The following is a 15,252-nucleotide window of genomic DNA, read 5'->3' on the forward strand; positions in this document are numbered from 1 at the left end:
TGGTCCAGAGTACGGAAGTATCATAAAAAGCCAAGTCAACATAACTGTCGTAATTTTCACAGCATCTGGCAAGTGTCTGGTCTGGTCCAGAGTACGGAAGTATCATAAAAAGCCAAGTCAGTCTAATTTTATTCAGTAATCAAATGAACATTTTGCCTGTTTACATTCTCTCATTAGAGCTGTCCATGTACACTGATGATGACACTAGCGTAATTAGCATCCTACTGAATGAAACGCCATGCGCTTCTTTGCTCTATTCACACAAATGTTGACATAATGCAAGCGTTTGGCAGGAAATAGCTTTCAGAGGCACTCAGATGACCCTGTGAAGAGGGCAAAAAGTGCAGCAGTGTACAAACATCAACAGCAGTCTTTGAAGGACAGAGCTTTCACCCTGTATTTGTAATCAGGTCAAGTGATGTTTGTTTGCCTGCCAGAGACTCTTGCCGGCTCTAACTAAATTTCTGAGGGAATGATCTCCTGCTGCCTGATTCAGGACTCTGTTCTGTGTTTCCAGGGGCCTCCCGGGGCTAGGGGCTTCAGCGGTAACAGAGGACCCAAAGGCAGAATGGTAAGAACTGATCATTTTGACTATCAGTCATTACGTTTCCTTTATAAAGACAAAATGTTCAAGAATTAAAAGTAAGACAATTTTTATAAGTAAAGCACTTTAATGTTCAAGCCAAGCTCAGGAGCAGAACTCTTAATTTCACAACTCTGCCATTAACATTTTTATAACCTCTCTAGATGATTATGACTGTATACTCAAGATTTTTTTCTCAGTGGAAGTGATTCAAGTTCACATAGGCCTGTAATGAGTTTTGCATTGGCATATAGCTCTGTCATCTTTGGATAGTCTTGCATCCTGCTGATGCAGTGGTTACTGGAATCTATACTCGGCTATATTTCCTTTATATTCACAGTCAATGACAGTATCATGGCAGAAGAGCTTGACAGATGGTGTCTTCACATCAGCTCTGATTACATTAGCATTAAAAACTAATTAAAATTATAAAATTACACACCAATTTTACATTCAAATTTCCTGTATTTTAATTTTATCCCCACAACTTAATACATCAGGACAAACATATCACTGATTGTGAAGAATTCTACTTTAATTATGTTTGTTAAAAAACGATAAATATATAGTCCAGCTTTGAAGCTTTTCACAATGAAGGACCTACAGGGATCTACTCTCATCTAATCAGTTCTTTTAGTTCTTTATTTTTTATTTCTTTGTAATAACCTGCATTGATATATTGTTCACAGCAAGACCAGGAACATGCATTAGGAAATTTAATAGGGTCCACTGTGTTTTCAAGTACACCTTTGCATAGAAGCTTCACTCTTAATGAATTTTACACAAGTTCAAATTGTATGTGTTAATAGACTAGATAGCTTTCTAGATTCCCATTAGAAATTTCAGCACTCATAACTGTCCTTCCTCACATCACAAAAACACATTTCATAAACTAAATTCACCATTACAGATGAAACATTAATCCTTCAACAAACAAAAGATGAACAGCAGTTGGAACTGAATTACCATTGATGGAGAACATGGAGGTCTGGGATTTGAGACTCATCATTTTCTAAATGCTCAGTGGCGTTAGTTCCCATAGACATATCCTTTTATCTCACTGCTTTTTAGAGGCCAATATTCATGTTATTTATGGAGGAATATAAAGTCTTCTCCAACTCTCAGACAAATTAAAAATAGGTGATACTGATGATAAAGTTAAAAGTCCACTGAATGTGCTGTCAGATCAACTCAAAATCTTAAATCTTATAATGCATTCAAGTCCTCCTAGAAAGTTTGTATTGTGAGTTGGGAAGTTGTAATTGACCCTTCGCCAGGTGTTTGATTGACAGGTGATCTTGACCAATCATAAAGCTGAATCTGCCATTTTGTCCAACAAACAAACCAGGAGAGTAAATTAACGTTGTTGGACTTGAACTTTAAAAATGGTGTGTATTGACCTATTTCTGTGGTTGAAATAAGATACCTTCTGATGTTCATTCATGTTTATTTTGTGCTATAACTAGTAAAGTGGAAGAGATGATCAGTTCACATGCTGCTTAAACTGAGGCACTACAGCGATTACAAATTAAAGAGCCACAGAATGGTATTTATTGTTTGAATTTCTGTTAAAATGACAAAATTTGAGGGGCTGAGACTCTGTTTCACTCTTTGCTCTGCAATGTATTTTTCACTGCGTGAGAATATGATGTGTGGTGTGAGAGCACCATGGCTTATCGGGCGTAGCAACAGTAACTAATGGTGCTTTCAAGTCATGTCGGATACATCGTGTTTACGAGTTAAGCGCACATCAACGCCACTGCAAAGTCGTAATTATGAGTGGGGAGCTCTGAACTTTCTTTAAGCTCCAAGTTTGCAAGTTGGGGGCGTGTCAATTAAAAACATGACAGAATCAATGGATCGATGGATGCAACATCTGTTGTTGACGGTAATTTTTTAGTTGAAATTGATTGCAATATAACAATGAATAAGTTTTTATGCGATACAGATTAAAGTGGCTTCATAAATTATTTAAAAAAAAATTAAAACGCAAAACACACCTGATGCAAATTCTTTGCTCTTCATTTTCTATAAGCAGAGTTAACAAACCCTGTTGTATTTTCTTGTAATTTATTAAAAGGACTTGTCAACTCGTAAGTACGAACTTCCCAGGAGGACTTGAACGCAGCATGGGGGGGGGGCCTTCACGAAGGGTCATTTGCAATAGAATGTATAACAGAATGTGGTAATGAACTTTTTCTACAAAAAATACAGAAAGATTTTTAAACTCTTCTACAAAATGATAAAAGAATGCACAGTGATTTCAGCTTTCTAACCAGTGGTAGACTAGAGAAGGTTCAGGAAACCAGTCATAATTTTTGCCTTTCAATTTGGTGATGTTAGCAGGACAAAAATACTCTCTTTACCATTAAAAAAAAATAAGTTTTACAGTAACAAACCAGTAACAGATGTTGGGGTATACAGAATTCAAAGAAAAATGCCACTCAGGTTCAACTGAAGTTTTGTTGAAAATCTAAAAACCGTTGTCACTGAAATGACGTTATTCAGAATTAGGATTCAGAAAGATCCCTTAAGGAGGTTTTATTTTTGACCCCCTTATATGATTTGAACTTTCTGTCCAGGCCTGATTCCAATCAGTCCAAATGTTGTCATTAGCCCCTGAAAGGTCAAAGGTTTCCTGAATGACATCAGATCACGAGAACAGAGGCAGCAGTGTTGCACTGGCCCTCTAAAGAGAGTGCTGTTTCCACCTTCCAGACAAAGAAATCCCTCAAAGTCAGAGATCACCCAGCTGTGGCTCTACATTTTTCATAAGTCTTATGAATCATCACAATGGAAATATAATGGTAGCTTTCCATTTTACTGTAACTGAACTTGCATGATGTGAAAGGCTAAAGTTTCACAGAAGTCTTTCATTCATTCAGGGTTTTCCCCTGGTGAGCTGAAGATATGGCTCGTTCAAAACCAGAAGTCATACAAATTATGAGTTGTCTATATGTCATCTGGGTTTGTCAACCTTTGACTAAATGCCATACTGTATATCTGCTAGTTATACTAGGTGACAATATTAACTTGTTCCTTTGTATCTGAAAACTCAGAATATCTTTGTTTGTACAAGTGTGCCCTCTGCTGTTCAGTTAATTATTGTTTTGTTTTGTTTTTTCACACCCATATGTGTCTGCTCCTCAATGCCAGTCCCAACTCTCTATATTTTACACAGGGTGCCAGGGGGCCAGATGGACCAGTTGGAGAGAAAGGAGTGATGGGAATGAAGGTGAAATGTTCAGCAATGATTCTTGTAGAGCTAAGTTACTGCATAATATCTTACAGTGATGATACTGATTTGAACATATTCTAAAACTATAATTATTAATAGTCACCTTTTTGGACCAAAGCCATGGAGGTGCACATTTCAAGAACTGACTCACTCATATACCTGTAGTTTTATTTTATTACATAACTGTTTCCTTGTTTTCACTATTGTTCATAAGCTCAATTAGAGCTGCATGTGAGTAATTTGATATTGACCTTTACTTGCAGTTTACTATTGATATCTAGAAACATTTATCTTAGTAATTGTTTGACATTTTTTTCTCATGAGATGTCAATAACTTCAAAAAGTATATCTGGCTGTGCGGGATAGTGAATGGTGCATGTTGAAAGCAGCATTCCCTTACCAAAAAGTAGTATACTTCAAGTTTATTTTATTAAGTATACTTAAGTAAAGTTCAAGTATATTTAGACTTTTTGTAAGCATAAGTCAAGTATACTTAAATGTCATTTTAAGTATATTTCTGAGAAGTAAATAAAGCCCATTTCTGAGAAGTACATAAAAAGTAAACTAAAAGCATACTTTCCTATTTTTAGGTTAAAAGAAGTATACTAATAGCACACTTGAATAAACTTCTTTTTCGTAAGGGTTGTAATGCTATGCAATGTTTCAAGATGAAGTACTTGACTCCTCCATGCTGGCATGCATTGTATTTTCCCTACCACAGAGCAAAACAACATATGAAACACATCTAAATTGTCAGCACAGCATTTTTATCAACCTTACAATGCTGGAAATAGTGTGCATTGAAGTTTTGTCCCAAAATGTTTCCAAAATGCTTGGTTTTGGTTTTGGTTTTGATCAAACAGAATGAAGAATAATTTGATTAGGTTGTTGCAATGGAAAATAGTTAGTGACTGTTTTGGGTTCTGTCCCCTTTCTGCAGGGTCCTGAAGGTCCCCTGGGAAAACAAGGTTTCAACGGACAAATGGTAAAATTACAGACTTTATTTGTTTTATATTTCTGAAGTTCTGACACTGTCATAAAAAAAAATAGTGCAACAACTACCTTTAGGTACAAAGGTGTTCCTTTGAGGGTACTGTCCCAGTGAACAGCTGTTTTACCCCTAAATGTACAGTTTTTGCACATTTATGATGTGTACTTGAAAGAGTCTATTTGATATCACTGTAGACTGGACAGAGTTGAGGAGTTTGAGGTCAGCTTATGCGCAGGTCTTCAGACAGTGCTAAGAATTTGTGCCTTATATTGGCATTTCACTCATCATGTTAAGATGCTTTGTCTTCTAATTCAATACTTATATATGATTAACCTACTGAACTGATCATGAAAGATCAAGAAAACATTTCACAGACAATGTAGTTTAGCTGACAGTTATCTAATAGGATAGATGGGCATTTAGATAAGCAGTTAAGTGTGTTTCTTCTGTAGCACTGAGATTCTCTCTTGTTTAATAGGGTAAAATTGGTGAAACTGGTGAATCAGGACCAACTGGATTTCCAGTGAGTAATTGATCATTTGACAAACATTTTCAGCAGTTAAATGTCCACAAAAACTGCTTTGGATAAATATATGTCCATTTTCTTAGGGGTTTCAAGGACCAACTGGACCTCCTGGGGCAAAGGGCATCTTAGGAGAACCTGTAAGTACATCATTCATATAAAATGAATGAGGACATGGACTGTCAAGCTCCAAAACAACAAAAAAGCACCATAAAATCCTCATTAAGCAGTCCTTCTATTTAAAGTCTTTTGAAACAGACTTGACTTTAAGCCTTTAAACACTATGTTCCCCATCGCTGTTCAGATCGATTTAAAAATGGTGCCTTTACATGTAACATATCAGGTTTGATGATGTCATTGTGATGTGACACAACTAATGGCAGCATTTATTCTTACTGTTCTGGACCAGACTGGAGCATGGTTTGGACAAGAGTTTGCTAAAACAATGCCTGAATAGCTAATTAGCTATGGGCTCATTTTATGGTCCAGAAAGTCATCTCAGGAGTTAGCAAGTAGGTTGATGAAAGAAACAGTTTTGGTGCCCATTGACTTCCATTGTTAGGACAAAAACACTCAGACATTTCTCAGAATATCTTTTTTTTCTTTCAGGAGACAGAATGTCATAATTACATAAAACTATAAAAACATATCAAACTTTGCTTGAACACTACAGAGACGGTATGCCAACCCACATGGCGATGCAAAAAATCAGGTTAACACACACTACTGTCCAAACGTTTGCGGGGTCAGGAAAATTTTTCAAAATGTTTTGTAAAGATTACCAAGGCTGCAATTATTAGATCAAAATACAGTAAAAACCATAATATTTTGAAGTACTATAACTCTTGCTATGCTCATATATTTTAAAATGTAATTTATTCCTGTGTTTCTTGTGATGTGACTCCAGTCTTCAGTGTCACATGATCCTTTAGAAATAATTTTTATATGCTGATTTGGTGCTCAATAAACATTATTATAAATGTTGAAAATAGTTACACTGCTTACTCAAGTGTGGAAACCACAACAAAGTGTTTTTTTCTGCAGGTTTTTCTAATGAATAAAAAGAAGAGCATTTATTTGAAATATATATATTTTTTGTTACATTACTGTCATTTTATAAGTTTAATGCAAAATCTTACTGACCCCAAATTTCTGAACAGTAGTGTTCAGATTTCTATCGTTTCAGTAGCTGACATCACAGTAAGTGAAAATGTTCTCTGTCTCTTAATAGGGCCCTCAAGGGCCACCAGGAGTATTAGGTCCATTGGGTGAGACTGGAGCAGAGGTAAGATTCTTGACATAATTTCATATTGTGCTTCCAGCATTGTGCTTCCAGTTCTCTATATTTCCAGCACTTCATTTATTATTTCCTATTGTAGCCCTCTGCCCTACTCTCCTAGCTAGTTTTTAAAGAAACAATTGTAATTATGCTCTAATTTAACCAATGCCAGATTAGTTGTGGTTCCTGTATACAATTACAATGTCCTTAGGTGGCACTAGAAAACACTTAGATTGGTTTTGTCAATTAAAATACTTTAATGAATGAAACCGAAATAAGAAACAGATTTTGTCCCAGATTGTCCCTTTGTTTCTAATTACCCATCTATTATTCCCACATGTTTTCTTAGCTGTGAAGGACTAAAGACTAGTAAGATTCAAAAAGCTAAACACTCCCCGTTCATTAGTTTCCTGGTTCGTTTGACAGGGTTTACCTGGGAAGGTTGGGGAGCGGGGCTTACCAGGTGAACCAGGAGAGAAGGTAAAGCATCTGCTGTTTTCTTATACTGTACATGGTACTGAATGCTGATTAGTGCGGTGTAGCAGCTGTGTAACCATGTCATGTCCAACATTTACCATAGTGAGATCATATGCAGATGTTTTATACAAAGCACATTTGGATATAAATAATTGTCCTGTTTAAGAGTCTCTCAGTATTGTTATAAAAGTTATTAAATTAATTAATTATGCTAAAATTTGAGTTGTAATTTTCCCCCACACTTTTTAGGGTGCATTCGGATCTCCTGGGAATATGGGAGAGCAAGGCTTGATTGGACCTCGAGTAGGTTGAATTTGTTAGCTGTAATATTGAACTTTATTCAGGAGAGATGCTATTACTGTTAGTTCGGTGGGTTTCACTGTTGTATATCTCAGTGACAACCATTCAGTCACTGAGACGCTGAAAATACATCTTTCCAAAATATGTACAATGAATACAATAGAAAGATTCTATAACAAATAAGAACTTAGAAGTTTATTTAAAAAATAAAATAAAATCTGTACATTTTGAATCATGTTTTAACAATCTTATTGTGTTGACATGTAAAGTACTTTATCATAACTCAAAATTAAACTTCAAACTAAAACATTAAAAAAACACAAAATTACAACTCAATTAAAAATAGCGTTATGCAATATTATATTTCAAGTTAATATATTTAAAAAGCACTAAATTACAACTTTATTACAAATGTATGTAATTACAAATGTATTTAAAGATGTACTTAATCCTACTTAAGTCGGTCAAAAAAACACTCAAAAGTTCATTTAACTGCTTTTAACTGAAATTTAAACTATAATACATTTTTATTTAAGTGCAATTAAGTGTGCGAAAACATTACATTCAGTTTACACTTAACTATGTTTAAAATGTATTATTCCCATAACAAGTAACCTTTTTTTAAAAAATGCTGACGTGTACTTATTTTTCACAAGGGATGGTTTATTAGATGCAACCTAGAAATTCAACATGTTTGTCCCTCACAGCTTTGTTTTAATTTGTGTCACACTAAATATAGCATCAACCCTGATTAAAGTCTATATTTGTGTCTTTTTAAAGTAGTTCAGTGAATTTTTTTAATGAAGTTCTCATTTAGGGTGACCCTGGGCTTGATGGGGAGGCTGGTCTGAGTGGCCCTGATGGAGCTAAGGTCAGAAAAATGCTTTCTTATTTATTTATTTTACCACAAAATCACAGAATTTTTTTTATCAAATAAATCTTTTTTCTTCTATTATTTAGTTCTTTGCTTGTTTTAAATAAAGTTTCAATAGGTGTTGTTGTCTCTAGGGTGAAAAGGGTGACATTGGATCAGAAGGAGAAACAGGTGAAAAGGGAGCCATCGGATTTAAAGGAACAGAAGGCCGTCCCGGAGATCCTGGCTTAACAGGTGTCATGGTGTGTGGTCTTTTTATGTTTCAAAATAACAGATCATTTTGTCAAGGTTTTCAGGTGTATCACACTCACAGTGCTATTATTTTTGCATTTTTATCAGTGAAAAATAAATTGGAATATTTTGCTGACTATTCATTGCTGAAAATCAAACCAAATCTAGGCCTGCTGGGAAAAAAACGTTTAAAATTAAATTTGTTTGTTTCCACTAGTCAGACTGGTTTGGTTTGCTGGTTTTTAGTTTTGGGCACTTGTAGCAAGTTTTAGATAAGTTTGGATCACCTTAGACTGGTTTCAGCAGTTTCTCAGCAAGATTGATGTAAATTGGTTCACTCTAGAGTACTTTATCGCTGTAGCACATGCTTTAAGGCCTTACTGAAGACTGAAGAGTGATATTGGATGCCAGCAAAGACAAGCTACACCTCCTTGTGACAGTTCTGAATGATTAAACTCATAAGTCAGTACTGAATGTGTTCATTTAGAGATGTCTCTCTAGTGATTTTGGCAGTGTGTCAACCCTGTATTGTAATTTCAGGGCCCTGAGGGCAAACCTGGAAAAACTGGTGAGAGGGGAAAACCTGGAGAGAAGGTATTTTAGCTTTGACATTTTAGTTTCCATGGTTAGCCGTCATTTCTCAGTATTTATCATTAGATATCAGTGTGTGTGTGTGTGTGTGTGTGTGTGTGTGTGTGTGTTTTCATATGTTGAGTATAAATAATACTTAAAATTCATTTCAGGGCAGCAAAGGTCACCAAGGTCACCTTGGCGAGACTGGACCAGTTGGAGAACAAGGTGCCATGGGTTTCATTGGGCCAAAAGGAAGCAGAGGAACTACTGGGTTTATGGTGAAAAGCTTATTTTTGAATGTTCAATGTCAGTGTTTTGTGAACCGAAATGACAAGGTCTAATTGATTACAAAGATCTAATGATATCATTGTAATTACAAATGCTTTTCTCTTAAAATAGCCTTTCCTTTGCCAAAGATTATTTTTTTTATTTTACCCCTTGTGTATTACATCATTGACAGAACACAGAAAATGCTGATACTTATGTTATTATACACCAAAGAAAATATTGTAGAAAGACCCTTTTTTGATTGTGCTATCTGAAACTAACTCTGATCCCATGGCTATCATTTTCAGGGTGCTCTGGGAAAAATGGGTCGGCAAGGAGAACCAGGTTTAGTGGGATATGAAGTAAGCGTCATTTAACATAGACATGCCTTAAATTACTTTATTTTGCCTCCGCATAAAGTGGTACAAATTCAGAACAGCTGCTCTACATTATGGGAAGTTCTTTACTTAATAAGGCTTGTTAGATCTAGTTGACTTGTCTTTGAATGCTCAAATCGTTCCATACTCCACTTTTTTTTTTTTCTTTTATTACCTCATTTACTGTAGGGTCATCAAGGACCACAAGGTCCAATGGGATCCCCAGGACCAAAAGGTGAAAAGGTAAAAAAATAAAATGCCTTATAACTACAAGCTCATTTCAGAAGCCCAAGAAATTTAACAAAGGAGTGTTCTTTGTATTTCCATAATAAAAAACAAATAGTCTTCTTCCCAAAATCCAAATTTTATGTTGGAGGTTAACTTGCTTTTATTCCATGGTCTGTTTGAAAAACTCGATTCTGATTGGCTGGCAGGTATGCATTAAAACCATTTAATGTACAGGTAGTTCCAAGTCAGTTTAATCACCATTCTATATTAATTGATGCACACACACACACACACACATACACAGATGGAGGGAGAAAGGTCAGAGATTTCAGAAGCGGGCAGAATGCTAGAGCTAACGAGCCATAACTGACAAAATTAACCATCATTTTTACCATTCCAGTAAAAATTTTGTGCTGCTATCATCATAAACAGCTTTAAGTTGTCAATGTTGGCAAATGACCATGAAATAAGCGTGATAACCAACAACTTGCCATGCATTAAAGGATTTTAAATGCACTATATGCATAAAGCATATACATAGAACATGGTTAAATTTATACCAGATTTTTTAAGTTGAAAAATCCAGAAATCAATACTGAAATCAATTTCTGTATTTTCAGGGAGAGCCAGGTGATGACAGGAAGGTTGAAGGTTCACCTGGTCCTTTAGGTGACATCGTGAGTCAGTCCGCTAGATTTACTACACCTTTTTGCCTTGTTTTGGGAGAATTCTGGATGCCAACCTGATCAATGTGTTTGGTTTTTCACTGGGATTTAGGGACCTGTTGGCAACAGAGGAGAAAGGGGACATCCAGGTGACCCTGGATACCCAGTGAGTTTAGATTTGCTTTTTATTTTCTAAATACATTTTTCGACAGTTCCAAAACAGATCATTAATTTAATATACTTTGTATGTCAAATTTTGAATTTCAATTTGTAAATCATAGGTCATGAAGGTGTTTATGGGGAAAGAGGAAACCCGGGGGCTCCTGGACTCCCTGTGAGTGAATCGACAAATAATGACATCTTTAAACCAGTGTTATTTTAGTATCATTAATAAACTGTTGTAGTTTTGTTAATATATATATTTTTTATTTTAGTTAATTTTTTTTTGTGATTTTGTTGTGTATTTGTATCATGTTTATTAGTTTTTAAATATGTCTAATTTAGTTTTACTTTATTTTCTTAGAAGTGACCAAAATGTTGATTATGGTTTTAGTTTTAATGAATGATAATAACCCCACTTGAAACTGAGCTATAAAGTAGATATTACCTTAATTTGTTCATCTCATTTTCCCTGTCTGCAACTACAGGGAAATGCAGGTCCAAAAGGTTTTCCAGGGCCTAAAGGATCCAAAGGCAATAAAGTAAGACTTTACCACGTGAACACAAACACATTGTGGATTTTGTTTTGTTTAAATACAAATGCACACATGTGGCTTTTATATTAAATCGTATAATACCCATCACAACCGAATAAAACATTTTCAGGGTCAAAAAGGCAAAAACGGTCCACTTGGTGAATCTGGAAGTCGAGGGTCCCCTGTAAGTAAGTTTTTTACACGCTGAACTGAGTTCAGTGATATCATGACAGAACCTATAACTGATGTTAATTTAAACAGTTGTGGTCCTCTCACAGGGTCCTGCTGGTCTTCCTGGCCCCAGAGGAGTTGTTGGTCGTGAGGGTCTTGAGGGAGATCCTGGGGTAGAAGGAGCTCTTGGGAAAGATGGAGCTAAAGGAATGCCAGTAAGACAATGAATGTAATTCTCAATGTTCTCAGTGTAACAATTTTCAATCACCCAGGTGCTTTTTGTTGTTTGTGATGTTTTGGTTTGTTTGTCCTCTGTTATAAGGGTGATCATGGAAGTGATGGTGAGGTTGGTCTGCCTGGAAAACCAGGTCCTCAAGGAAATGCAGGTGTGCCAGGTCTGCCAGGAATTCAAGGCGCTTTTGGGCCAAAGGTTATATGGATAGTGACCTGTTGTTTATGTTTGTGTGTCGTCATTATCTGCATCTATAACAATATTAGCTGGTTCTATCTTAAATATTTCTCAATGTTCTGACTTAGGGTGAAAGGGGCATCCCTGGCCAAACTGGACCTCCAGGAAAAAGAGGATTTAATGGAGGAATGGGATTTCCTGGAAAACAAGGAGACCGAGGGGTCAAAGGGCAACCTGTAAGTACTGCTTCTCTGTTATGACAGTGGATCCCTTGCAAATATGACAAAGACACAAATGAATCCTGCTACAATGACCTCAGTTAGCATAAATTATGGAAATCTAAGATTAAAACAAAGAACATAATTGCCAAAATCAGACAGTAACTCCTTACACAGCTCTCTATAATACTATTTCGAGTTTCAGTGTCACTTGGTCCCTCCAAAATCATTCTAATATACTGATTTGGTTCTTATTATTAACGTTGAAAACTTAATACTTTTGTGGAAACTATGATTATAAATGCATTATAAATGTCTCATTTGATCAATTTATTGCATCTTTACTGAATAAAAGTATTTAATTGGACCTAAACTTTTTGGACCTCGGTCTATTTAATGGTTGATGAATGAATTACAATGACATTTCTTTAACACTTAGTGAAGAATAATAATACCACATGCCATTCTAATACTGTTATCTCTTTATATTTTTCATCTATTCATCATCTGCTTATATTTATCTTTAGGGTGATACTGGTGAACAGGGATTTCCTGGAGTTCTTGGAATGTTTGGACCAATGGTAAACTTTCTTCTTGCACCATCATTAGCATATAAAGTCAACCTGTTATGTTTTGATGCTCAAAATGCACCCTTTGCTTTAATATATGTCAATGACTAATCTAAATGTCTTAATTGTGAATGATTAATAAATATAATAAAAAAAATGTTTGGCTTCATAATCTTTCTTCAAAATGTAATAACTGATGTTATAGAGACCCTACCTATGTTTGTTCTAGATGAATGTCCTGTTTTATGTGTTAATGTTGCATTACAGAAGAAAATGTCTCAGGTTATGAATATAACCATGGTTCCCTGTGTAGGGAACGAGACACTGCGTCCTCTAGGGGTCGCTATGGGGAACACCTCGTTGTGACCCATGTCTGAAGCATACATTGAAAAAACACCAACGAGTTGGCCGGCAACAGCCTCTGACGTCACTACCTGCGCCACTATAAACAGGCACCAGGAGAACACGTCATTCACTTCTTCGTCTGAAGCTTGCGTCCGAAGCATGGCAGGAAGCTAGAGGATGCAGTGTCTCATTCCCTACTCATGGAACCATGGTTACGTAAGTAACCTGAGACGTTCCCATTCAAGGGAACTTCAAACTGTGTCCTCTAGGGGTCGCTATGGGGAACAGTATACCCACGCCGCCATGCTGAGGGGAGTGCAGGCCAGAATCATGGCGAACAGTAAGTCTCAACTCTACCATTTCCATGGGAGTTGCCCCTGGGATGTTTAGACGGCTGTCTGTGACAGTACCCCTTACGGCCAAAGGCCTAAGCTACATACCCAACTTAATTGTTAGGGCCTCGGCCCAGGGTAGAGCTGAAGGCTTGGAATCAGGAAAGATTCCTTTAAAGGGATACGGCTAAGAACCTAGCATTTTATACTAAGTCTTGCCTGTCACACAGGGGCTACCGCTTGCTCTCTCAAAAGCTTGATGAAGGAGCTGTCTCAACAGATCTCCAGTAGCAACACCCTGTTTAGATAGGTATCCAAGGATACATAGGTGGAGTGGCGCCCAAGATGAACGGGGCTTTTACCAACTCAAGAAAGGGCACCCAGCAACCGCGCGAAGCCCACACCATATAGGATTTTAGAAAGAACGCAGAACACTAGCGTGCGAACTTACCACAGTGTGGATTTCAGAAAGTGTGCAGAGACTTCACGTGCACACTTACCATAGCATGGATTTTCAAATACTGTTCTAAGGAAGGGCTCTCGTGGAACTCTGATAGAGCAGCTCATAGATGGAATGGTGCATCTCAAAACAGTATGTTTGAGAGTCATCAACTCGATCTGTGGAAATAATGCTGGAGCGCTCTGGGGAAAAACAGTGAACTCAGTCTCATATGAGAGGAGAACTCCGAATCCAGAGTAACACGCTCATAGGCGACCCTTCTTGGAAAAGCGCTGCTAAACTACCACGAGAATCGCTTAAATAGCCCCTCATGTTTGAGGGAAGGTGTTTGCTATGAACATAGAACCAGCCAAAAACATTATAGGTCCAGCATAGGAGACTGTTATGCGAGAGGTTTTCACCTAACCTTGATCAGGTAGAGAGCTGGTGGTTACAGGGGAATTAAGAAGGGGAGGATAAAAGCAGAAGTTAAAAATCCCTAAAGGGAACGAGTAGATACCTCGCTATCACTCTGATTCAGACGAGAACGCTGCCTCGTCTGGATCACATTCCTATGTTGTTCGGGCTCAGACCTGGACCTTCGTGGAACGAAGGATCTGAAAGCAGCGGAGTGCGCCATCGTCTCCCCGAACATCTCGATCCCCGTCTCAACGGAAATACCGAAAAGTTCAGAAGGCGAAACCTGAGCATCTAGAAGAAAGCCTTTTCTTTCTTCCCGATGTCTCCCAGGTTCATCCACAGAAGTCTCTCCGCTACCACCATGGCCGCCAAAGTCCTGCCCATGGCAGAGGAGACCTGCTTGGTAACCTGGAGAGAGATCTGTGGTGCGGCGCAGCTCGGCTACCTGATCAGGAAAAAGGCCTTCGCCTCTATCCATGTCTCTTAGCAGATCAGTCTGATATGCTTGAAGCACCAACATTGTGTGTAATAAAGCCACAGCCTGACCTGCTGCTGAGTATGCCTTGCCATTTAAGCGAGATGTATTTCTTGAAGTGGCTTAGATGGCAAGGAGGGAGATTAAGAGAGGATGTCTCCCCCGCAGAAAGAAAGCTATTTCTACAGGGGGCATCCTCTCATAGCAGTTTTCGCGCATCGCCTCGATGTCGGCAAAACTCTTATGCGGAAACCGATGGATGCGAGAAGAAAACGGCCTCTTTCATTTCCTTTTGATCTCTGTATGGAGATCAGGCAGAAATGGAAGGCTCACCTGAGCTGGAGGGCTATGGTCGGAAAGATAATGCTCATCGAGGCGGCCTCATGGCGTCACCTTGTTAGAGTACTTTAATGGCAAGTCCAACCTTGCCGTGGCACGATCCATAACCTCCAACAGCTCTACATACACAGGGCAGGAAAATTGAGAAGGATCAGCCTCAGCTTCTTCACCATCCTAAAATATCTCCTGCTTTTCCTGGGTAAAAACCTAGCAGAGCACTAACCTCAGTATCAG

At 37.6% G+C, this 15,252-nt stretch overlaps 1 protein-coding gene across 4 annotated transcripts in view; it reads left to right on the forward strand.

Annotated features, from left to right (window-relative positions):
* LOC109089884 (collagen alpha-1(XXVII) chain B-like) overlaps positions 1 to 15,252 on the forward strand; it is a 93,611-nt gene that overhangs the window by 70,608 nt on the left and 7,751 nt on the right. For all 4 annotated transcript variants that reach the window (XR_006160110.1, XR_006160111.1, XM_042756754.1 and 1 more), the window contains exons 28-50: positions 518 to 571; positions 3,765 to 3,818; positions 4,762 to 4,806; positions 5,291 to 5,335; positions 5,422 to 5,475; positions 6,567 to 6,620; positions 7,041 to 7,094; positions 7,341 to 7,394; positions 8,209 to 8,262; positions 8,400 to 8,507; positions 9,037 to 9,090; positions 9,240 to 9,347; positions 9,645 to 9,698; positions 9,903 to 9,956; positions 10,562 to 10,618; positions 10,719 to 10,771; positions 10,886 to 10,940; positions 11,254 to 11,307; positions 11,432 to 11,485; positions 11,580 to 11,687; positions 11,795 to 11,902; positions 12,010 to 12,117; positions 12,627 to 12,680. Coding sequence is in view for 2 of the 4 variants with exons in the window: in XM_042756754.1 (XP_042612688.1) it covers positions 518 to 571; positions 3,765 to 3,818; positions 4,762 to 4,806; positions 5,291 to 5,335; positions 5,422 to 5,475; positions 6,567 to 6,620; positions 7,041 to 7,094; positions 7,341 to 7,394; positions 8,209 to 8,262; positions 8,400 to 8,507; positions 9,037 to 9,090; positions 9,240 to 9,347; positions 9,645 to 9,698; positions 9,903 to 9,956; positions 10,562 to 10,618; positions 10,719 to 10,771; positions 10,886 to 10,940; positions 11,254 to 11,307; positions 11,432 to 11,485; positions 11,580 to 11,687; positions 11,795 to 11,902; positions 12,010 to 12,117; positions 12,627 to 12,680 (1,497 nt within the window). In the remaining 2 variants the exon portion in view is untranslated. The remainder of the gene's footprint in view (positions 1 to 517; positions 572 to 3,764; positions 3,819 to 4,761; positions 4,807 to 5,290; positions 5,336 to 5,421; positions 5,476 to 6,566; positions 6,621 to 7,040; positions 7,095 to 7,340; positions 7,395 to 8,208; positions 8,263 to 8,399; positions 8,508 to 9,036; positions 9,091 to 9,239; positions 9,348 to 9,644; positions 9,699 to 9,902; positions 9,957 to 10,561; positions 10,619 to 10,718; positions 10,772 to 10,885; positions 10,941 to 11,253; positions 11,308 to 11,431; positions 11,486 to 11,579; positions 11,688 to 11,794; positions 11,903 to 12,009; positions 12,118 to 12,626; positions 12,681 to 15,252) is intronic.

This window comes from Cyprinus carpio, chromosome A5 (assembly GCF_018340385.1).
Source record: "Cyprinus carpio isolate SPL01 chromosome A5, ASM1834038v1, whole genome shotgun sequence".
Taxonomy (NCBI): domain Eukaryota; kingdom Metazoa; phylum Chordata; class Actinopteri; order Cypriniformes; family Cyprinidae; genus Cyprinus; species Cyprinus carpio.